The sequence below is a fragment of the Camelina sativa genome, chromosome 10, assembly GCF_000633955.1.
Source record: "Camelina sativa cultivar DH55 chromosome 10, Cs, whole genome shotgun sequence".
Taxonomy (NCBI): Eukaryota; Viridiplantae; Streptophyta; class Magnoliopsida; order Brassicales; family Brassicaceae; genus Camelina; species Camelina sativa.
This window is the reverse complement of record NC_025694.1, coordinates 6,314,161-6,322,864: the sequence shown is the minus strand read 5'-3', so window position 1 is coordinate 6,322,864 and position 8,704 is coordinate 6,314,161. Positions and strand designations below refer to the sequence as shown.

The 8,704-nt window shown below is 37.0% G+C and overlaps 3 protein-coding genes across 3 annotated transcripts in view; 1 reads left to right on the top strand and 2 right to left on the bottom strand.

Moving 5' to 3' along the window:
• The window catches only part of LOC104717473 (WEB family protein At4g27595, chloroplastic-like), a 5,083-nt gene extending 4,561 nt beyond the window's left edge, over window positions 1–522 (bottom strand). The window contains exon 1 of the mRNA XM_010435044.1: window positions 217–522. Coding sequence (XP_010433346.1) covers window positions 217–233 — 17 coding nt within the window. The 5' untranslated portion in view covers window positions 234–522. The remainder of the gene's footprint in view (window positions 1–216) is intronic.
• On the top strand, window positions 2,917–5,969 carry LOC104717472 (D-3-phosphoglycerate dehydrogenase 1, chloroplastic-like). Its single transcript, XM_010435041.2, has 4 exons — window positions 2,917–3,943; window positions 4,183–4,667; window positions 4,764–4,865; window positions 5,195–5,969. The coding sequence occupies exons 1-4, from the start codon at window positions 3,421–3,423 to the stop codon at window positions 5,660–5,662; spliced, it is 1,578 nt and encodes a 525-aa protein (XP_010433343.1). The 5' UTR covers window positions 2,917–3,420; the 3' UTR covers window positions 5,663–5,969.
• On the bottom strand, window positions 5,894–8,456 carry LOC104717471 (uncharacterized sugar kinase slr0537). The gene is made up of 5 exons (XM_010435040.2): window positions 7,910–8,456; window positions 7,538–7,800; window positions 7,030–7,147; window positions 6,704–6,912; window positions 5,894–6,467 (listed from the first exon to the last, which is right to left on the bottom strand). The coding sequence occupies exons 1-5, from the start codon at window positions 8,288–8,290 to the stop codon at window positions 6,032–6,034; spliced, it is 1,407 nt and encodes a 468-aa protein (XP_010433342.1). The 5' UTR covers window positions 8,291–8,456; the 3' UTR covers window positions 5,894–6,031.

Here is an 8,704-nt window from a genome sequence, read left to right as displayed (position 1 = left end):
AAAAAAAAAAAAAAAAACAGATGACTACAGTATATATATCCAGAAGAAAAAACAGAAGTAGCCGCAGAGAAAGTGACCCGGCTACATAGAGAGAATCCAAACTAACATTTCCGACAAAGAAAAAAAACAGAAGACAATTGTCTCTTCCAAGTTAAAAAAAAAAACTAAGCTTGTTTTTTTTTCTTATAATTGACTAGAAGGAAGAAAAATACTCACTTGGTTCTGGACGCCATTGTTGCCGCAGAAGAGGTCTTCAAAAGAAACCCCCCAGAAGAAGAAGAAATTAAATTTAAAAAAAAAAAAAAAAAAAAAAGAGGCTAAAACTCAGGCATTGCTGCTGTGGGAGAGAGAGAGACTAAACAGATCGATTCTGGTGTCGTTTTTGTTCTTCACTGAGAGCCTAAGAGGAGTTGAGTTGGATTGCTTCTCCACAAAGTCTTCAACTTTCTTTTTCTAGCACAATCATTCTTTTATTCTTTTAAAAATGCAAGAAAATAAAACAAAAAGTGTTGTGTTTTCAGAATTCAGAGCGGTCCCTCTCTCTCGTATCGTCTTTTCTACGGGTGGGCATTTAAACCGAAACCGAACCAAACCAACCAAACTCAAACCGATCCAAACCAAACCCAATCTTATACTCCAAGTTATGTTTTTTCTCAACCTAAATTATTCGGTTGAGAAACCGAACCGAACCAATGACTCAATGTATTTATTAAATTAATTAATTAATAATAATAAATTTGTAAATATGAGTTCTAACTATTTTACTTTATTTTATTTTTCTAATAAAATTAACTAAATATAAATCTATATTTAATTCTATTTTATATTAGGTATTTAATTTTAATATAGTTGAATTTTTCTAGCTTTTCTAATTGATTTGATTAATTAACTTACAACTTGTTGCTGAGTTTATACATATTATCAAACTACAGTAAATTTTATTTTGTTACATTAATTAATTTAAAACCGAATTAAAACCAAACCAAACATAAACTGACTCGAACACAAACCAAACCAAAGTAACTTTGGTTGAATTTGGCTAGAGATTTGCCAAAACCGAATAAACTAAATCGAACGGAACCCAATCTGAATCTGAACTTAAACCAAAATGCCCACCCCTAGTCTCTTTTCCTTTTTCTTTTTTTCCCAGTTTAATTTTTTTTTAAATTTTAGATATGAAAAAACAAAATAGATAATAATAATAATAAAAAATAAGATTCTCAAAAATAACATCAAAATAAAAAAATTTCCAAAGTTAGCACAACATCTCTAAAGTTTCAAAAATAACACTATATTTTAAAATTCATTTTTCAAAATAAAGTCCTAAGTTCAAATTATTAAACATTACTCCTTCAAAACTATATTCTAAATGTGAAATTGAAATTCCAAACCTAAAAAGAATTCTAAAAATTAATTTTAAATATTGTAATATGTTAAATAATACTAATTTTGAAAATTTATGTAGTGTGTGCAATAATTGCCTATAAAACTTGTTTTAATGCTATTTTAGAATATTTCTCTTAACAAAAAAAGAGAAATACGTAGGGAAACATCAAATGACCATCGTAAATACGTAGGGAAATATCAAATGACCATCGTAAATACGTAGGGAAATATCAAATGACCATCGTTTGGTTTAAAGTTATTTGCATTGCCCTGCATCCAAGGTAATGAATAATTAAAAGGTGTTTGTGTATGTTGATGTTGTTGTAGTATGAGAAGTGTAGGACCAACAATAAAAATAAAAATGAATGGACGTTTTGCTCATAATGTGGATATAGAAGGAACTCTCTCACATATAAAAATCTTTGGATCCATTTTTGGGTCATGTGGACTGCATGTGCCTTTTCAATTTTTTTTTTTACTTATTTATCTATTTTACAATAACATTCAACCATTACAACTCTTTTTATTATTCTCAAAACCACACATTTTTTTGTTCATTATTGAAAAATCTTTGAAACAATTTCCTACATTTACCCTTAATCATTCTAATTATGGATGTTGGTATTTGTGATATGCATATGATATTGTTATTTTTGTGGCAAAGCAAGCATGCAATGAAGTAAGTAACAATTAAACTAAACAAAAAGTCTTACCTACATTTATCCTTAATCATTCTAATTTGGAACTTTGATCACACTTCAAAATTGTCGTTCGTTAAAGTTTATCGTCTCTTGGATGAAATGTCTATTTCCATTGTAATCTAAATAATATATCACACAATTGGTTGATTCGATCAAAATTTACAAATATTAATATAGTATTTATTTATCATTTTTTAGAATTTAATCCTATTGAATTATTAATCACTTAAGATATTTGAGCATTTAATGTTGAACATAATTTGCAACCAGAAAAATTGTGTCAAAGTGCAAATTTTCTTGCGATGGGACTCGTTCGTGTTTGTAAACAGCTGCAAAGAACATTTAGATTTGGAATATCTGATACACAAACGTGAAAATGTCTAGAAGTTTTGCTCATTATCGTTATCTTCATGGTTAAAAAAGATTATAAACTAGTCTTTTGATCAGTGTGATATTTATTTTTGTTGTAATAATCAGAAGAATGTATTGAGATCTGCTTTTGGATGCAAGATTACAATGTAGTGTGGATTGGCGAAGAAAGAACTAATAAAGACGGTAGTTAGTAGTTGGCATTTAACTAATGACTCAATCAATTAAACTTTTTATACCATTTTGGTTAAAAAAATATATACAAATATGCAATCGACCTTCTTCTTAGCTTCATCCTCAAGCTTCTTCTTAGAAGCATCATCATCGACCTTCTCATCTTCGACCTCATCGACCTTCTTCTTAGCTTCATCCACCTTCTCATCTTCATCCTTCTTAGCTTCATCATCATCTTTCTTCTCATCTTCACCTCTCTTCTTCACAAGAAGAAGAGCTAGCATCTTCTTTTGGTTAACCAAACGAAGACCAAGACCAAGCTTTGGCTTTGGTTTCAGTGAAACCCTATTGGTGTTGGTGTTGTTGTTGGAAGGAAACAAGGGTTTGGTGGGAAAGAACAAGAAATGTAGAGAATGTGTAGGATATAAAGAGAGTCAAAAGCATTTTGAATTTCGTATATTGTATATACACGAATTACGAAATGTAAGAGCAGGGAGAAATTAGATTTTGGTATTGGTAGTACCTTGCAAAATGCTAGAGAATGTGTAGGATATAAAGACGTCAAAAGCATTTTGAATTTTGTATTTTGTATATACACGAATTAGGAAATGTAAGAGCAGGGAGTAAATGTGAGTCCAATCTCTTTCTTCTTCTACCTCTTTTGTGTTCCTTTTGTAACTCTGTGAGTAGTTTAGTACTACTTGTCCACCAAGTTTCCTTTAATGTATATATCTAAATTCGCCGATTGGGACTAATATAGGAATACAAGTTAGTAATAGAAGCGGTACCTATGTCGTCAGCCGTCGCCGGCGCATGTTTCTCGATCTCCGTCGCCGCCAATAATTCTCTCAAGAACTCCTCCTCCGGATCGCCTCTCCCATTTTCGTCCATCGCTTTCATCCCTTCCCGCGGACGACGCAGTATTACTCTTCAGCGGCGGTGTTACGTTGGATCCAAGCCTACGATCCTCGTTGCTGAGAAGATCGGTGAGGATGGTTTAAAGGTGTTGGAGGGTTTCGCGAATGTCGACTGCTCGTATAACATGACCCCCGAGGAGCTGTATACTAAGGTCTCGCTCTGTGACGCTTTGATCGTGCATAGTGAAACAATGGTTGGCCGTAAAGTGTTTGAATCGTCTCGCGGACGGTTGAAGGTTGTCGGACGCGCTGGTGCTGGGCTCGGCAACGTGGACCTGAGAACAGCCACGGAGTTTGGGTGTCTGGTCGTCAAAGCGCCGAGGCCCAACAGCATCGCTGCCGCTGAGCACGCAATCGCTCTTATGACTGCCATGGCCCAAGCTGAAGCCAAGGCTGGTTAGTAACTCTTTACCTTTTTTTTTTTTTTTGGCTATGCAACTGCTTCGTTTCACTGCAATGTAATGTTAATGTATAGGCGAATCTGTTGATTTTGCGTCACTATTCACCATTCTTCGTAGCTAGATTCTTCAATTAGCTTGAGCTTGTGTCAGTGTGGTAGAGTGACTATGTACTTATCTACTGACGGATGGATTATAGTATTTAATTAATTAATGTCTCTACTTAATGCAATGCAGGAGATGATCAGTTGGAGATGAACAAGCTTGTGGGAAAGACCCTTTTAGTTTTCGGATTCGGGAAAGTTGGGGCCGAAGTTGCTCGCCGTGCCAAGGGCCTTGGTATGCGAGTCCTTGCTTGTGATCCATTTGTCGTAGCAGACCGTGCACATGCCATTGGTGTTGACTTAGTCAGCTTCAGCAGCTTGAGTAAAGCCCTCGCCAATGCAGATTTCATTTCTCTGCACTTGCCTCTTAATGTAAGAACATGGCTAACACTATCAGACCATCGCTTTCCCTATATGAAGAAAGGAGTTTGCATCGTCAATGTTTCTCATGGAGGTCTCATCCAAGAAGACGGGCTAGTGGAAGCTCTGGATTCTGGTATTGTTGCTCGGGCTGCAATTGATGTCTTCACTGAAGATTTACATGAATGGTATAAATACACTAAGCTTCTGCAGCACGAGAGGGTCACTGTGATACCTCATCTCGCAGCCAGTACTCAGGTGTGCAAAATTCATGTTGCGTGATATATTTTTATTCTTGGTTTTTGCTCTTTAATTTCGCTTCTGATCGTTTTAAGTTTTTTTTTTTATTGACAGAAAGGAGTTAGCACTGATCTTGCTGAAGCTGTTGTTGGAGCTCTGAATGGAGGAGGAGAGCTTGCTGCTACTGCACTCAATGCACCTATGGTTTCTCCTGCGGTGAGCACTGGTTTTTGCTGGTAAAAAGTTTGTTATGTTTTAATTTGCTTCATCACATTCGAAACTTAGTTCTAAGACGCAAGTATCGTGGCTAGCCGCCTAAGACTGAAAGTAGGACATTGTATCTCTACTGAGTTGGTTAGACAGCGGCAGATTCGTGACGTGAAGGGTTCGTTCTTAAGCGTCTCTCATTCATCCTCTGTGATTTGTGAATTGAAATAAGAGAAATGTTGTCTCTCATAGCTCTTTGTTTTTACAGTTATTCAATTGTTACAAGATAACTCTTCATATTGGTTATGCGCAAAAGCTTACATCAGAATGTATTGCAGGTTCCAACCGAGCTGAAACCATATGTGGAACTAGCCGAGGTTTTAGGAGATTCGTTAATGCAAGTGGCGTCCAGAGGAGTTGGCGGTTTGAAAAATGTGAAAATCACATACGCCTCAGCACGGGCTACTGACGATCTTGACACCAGACTTCTACGAGCCATGGTCATCAAGGGAATCCTCGAGCCAATCTCCTCTGAGTTATATGTCAACTTGGCCAACGCCGATTTCATAGCCAAGCAGAAAGGTATGAGGCTCTCAGAGGAATTTGTGTTCTTGGACGGGTCACCAGAGAGCCCTTTGGAGACAATAACCGTTCAGCTAGACATCGTAAAGTTCATGTACCCAGAGTCCATTTACCCCCGAGCGGACTTCAAAGTGGAAGGAAAGGTTAAAGACGGACTCCCGTATCTGATCAAGCAGGGACGTATTAATGTGGAAAGTAATTGTGTCGTAGGGCGCATAATGTAATCATGGATTTTGTATCACAAGAGGGACTTCTCGTGGTTAATCAGTTTCATCACTCTATATAAATAAAATATAAAAAATCCATGTTCCACATAACAACAGCTTATAAGCAGTCCAACTTTGTATTTACGTACGGCTGTCAATATGACCATCCTTAATAAGATATTGGTATTGCGTTGTTGAGACTTTGTTACAGTACTGTTAAGGCTAGAAAATTCCCATGTTGCAAGAATATTCTATCAGACTTTGTTTATATATATACTACTAAAATGTTACATACAAAGATTACAAGTCAAATTGCAAAAGGCACTACAGCATGAAAATCAAAGAATGAATCATAAAAGCTAAAAATCACAAGGTAGAGAAATTTGATCAAGACCCAATATCTGTTCGAACACCAGAACCTTTGAGACGGTAGGCATGTGATCGAGCCAGGTCAACCGCGTCCTGAACCCTAAGTCTGGTTCCCTGTTGACCCACCACAGTCGCTGCAATCGTAGCAGCCATATCTCCCATTCCTTTCAAGTCAGAGACTCCTCTCAAGATACCGTATAAGATCCCTGAAGCGTAAGCATCTCCAGCACCACATGTGTCAACTGGCACGCATGGGGAAGGAGGAATGTATATGGCCTCTCCTTTTACTCCAATGTATGACCCGTTGATTCCATCCGTCACCGAAACAAATGGAACAAAATGGCTCATGTACCTTGTCGCTGAAATTGGGCTTTCCTCTGCGGAAAAGTGACAAAACGCTCTTGCTTCATCACTATTTGCAAATACAATATCCGCATAGTTCCCCACAATGTCCCTGGGTGGAGACAACGAAACCAACAAAAGCAAACCGTCAAGATAACAATGGAGCTTAAACAACAAAATTCCCCATTCTTCAGGTTAAAACATTCGCAGCAAAGATTCTATGACTAATCATCAAGCTATAAAAGACAATCACTCCCTTCTTATTATATATTCAACTGTTCCTCTGATGGACTGTAAATATATAGAAACTGCAAGAAGGGATTCAAGAAAAAAAGAACAGAAACTCACCAGAAGTCATCATAATGTCTTTCTATGCAAGACACATCTGATGCTGTCACAGCAACAAGTGCCCCATTCCTGTGGGCTTCTTCGCATGCTTTTGTTATGGTCCTTATAGTATCAGGAAGCTCAAACAAATAGCCTTCCACAACAAAGACATTTGTCTTGGATATCAAACTAGCCAGACAAGAATCATAATTAACGACAGAGGACGTTCCCTGAAATTTATACATACATATTAGGTTTGTCATTAGTGGTTTCAGTCGAACAGACATCTTATCGGAATTAACAATTCTACTAGTATTCAATTTGGTTGCTGTGATCAGAAATCCTACCTGATATGCAAGCATAGTACGTTGTGCATCAGGAGTCGTGAGGACTATAACTGTTCCAGTTGTTCCATCCTTAATTGGAGCAGAAAGAAAATTAACATTTGCTCGACGTAGTTTAGTCCTACAGAACATAAAAGAAGGGATCCCCTTGTGAGTAAACCAAACAAAACAACGGAAGAAGGCAAATCATACAAGACACGAATAAACCATTTATAACCTGGTTGATTTAGACACATATATATCATAAGACATCTAGATAAAAAGTTGATGGGGGCAAATCAGAAGGCATAATTTAAACAAAAACTGAATGTGTTGATCAGTAGTCGATGTGATGATAGTCTAGTTTGTGAAGCATTAGAAACTAATCTTGCATAATTAAAACCAATCAATCTAACACAAATCAACCTTTAGACACCAATACTAGGGATAAAGAGCAACGGTAAAGGGATACTAAGAAGAAGCAAGCAGATATATTCACACCATTTGCAAGCTAAAGACAAAGTTGAGTTACCCGTAAAAGCTACCGAGAGGGTCACCTCCAATACTGCCAGCCATAGCGACATTCAAAGGCCGGTCAACGATAGAATGAGAACCTAACCTAGCGAGAGCAACAAGAGTGTTGGACAATGAGCCTCCAGCTGCAGCCTTATAGCTGCAACCATCCATTGCTTGTAGTAATTTACCCCTCTCCTCGTGATTAATCAGTTTCCTTGTTCCCTTTTCTAAACCTAGTTTCTCTAGAAACTCATCATCCACAACTCCAGAGAAATCTACCTAAAAATTAGATAACACATATATTCAAAACCATCAATGATAGTAATTAATTAAGAAAGCTCCTAAATCTACTTAAATCATAGTAACAATTAAGCTTTCAATTACTGACCATGGCTTGGCCGAGACCCAAAACATCCCATCTCTCAGGGGAAGTATTAGAATGGCCAATGATAAAATCGTCGTCATCTTCTTCGTCTTGATTTCCAATTCTCTCGATTTCACCTTCGTCCATATCATCCAATTCACCTCCGCCGCCGTTGGTACTACAAAGCACGAGACACAAATCCCTCTTATCCGCCATGGAATCAATCCTCAAGTTCCCGGAGCCTCCGAAAAAAGAGGTAGCGGTTCTGGTTCGTAAAGTTCCTTTGGGATGATATAAAGAGTAGAGAGAGGATGAGGCATTATTATTAGAAGTAGCGGTAATGGCGGATAGAGTAAAAGAAAGAGAGGCGGAGATAGAAACTGGAGAGAGGAGCGAAAGAGCCATATGGAGATGATGAAAGAGTGTTTTGCTCTTTGGATCGTAAGGTGTAAAGACAGACAGAGAGAGAGGGATGAAGAGAATGAAGGGAAGCTCACATCTCCATCCGAAGCGAGAGGAGGAAGGAAGACCAGCAAAACCTGAGAGAGAAGACGCCTTCTCTCAAAGGATAAAGTTTTAAAATATTTATTTAACTATACTAATCCAATTAGGATAATAACTCTATTATTATAAATGTCTGACTATTTATTGATTAGTAGTTTTTTTTTTTTTTTTTTTTNTTTGCGTCTATTTATATATCTTAATATTTTGTTTATACTGTGTTTATCATTTGTTAAAATTGGTTATTTCTTCAAGTGAGAACAAATCTTCTACGTGGCCTTTAGTTTAAAAACAAATTTGATCTGGACCTTGGTGACA

Excerpts from the sequence above, each read along its gene's own strand:
- LOC104717472 (XM_010435041.2), top strand. The coding sequence starts at position 3,421 with ATGTCGTCAGCCGTCGCCGGCGCATGTTTCTCGATCTCCGTCGCCGCC. Across the intron at positions 4,668-4,763 it reads ATCTCGCAGCCAGTACTCAG|AAAGGAGTTAGCACTGATCT; the intron begins GTGTGCAAAATT and ends TTTTATTGACAG. Across the intron at positions 4,866-5,194 it reads CACCTATGGTTTCTCCTGCG|GTTCCAACCGAGCTGAAACC; the intron begins GTGAGCACTGGT and ends AATGTATTGCAG.
- LOC104717471 (XM_010435040.2), bottom strand. The coding sequence starts at position 8,290 with ATGGCTCTTTCGCTCCTCTCTCCAGTTTCTATCTCCGCCTCTCTTTCT. Across the intron at positions 7,148-7,537 it reads CCTCTCGGTAGCTTTTACGG|GACTAAACTACGTCGAGCAA; the intron begins GTAACTCAACTT and ends TATGTTCTGTAG. Across the intron at positions 6,468-6,703 it reads AGACATTATGATGACTTCTG|GGACATTGTGGGGAACTATG; the intron begins GTGAGTTTCTGT and ends GTCTCCACCCAG.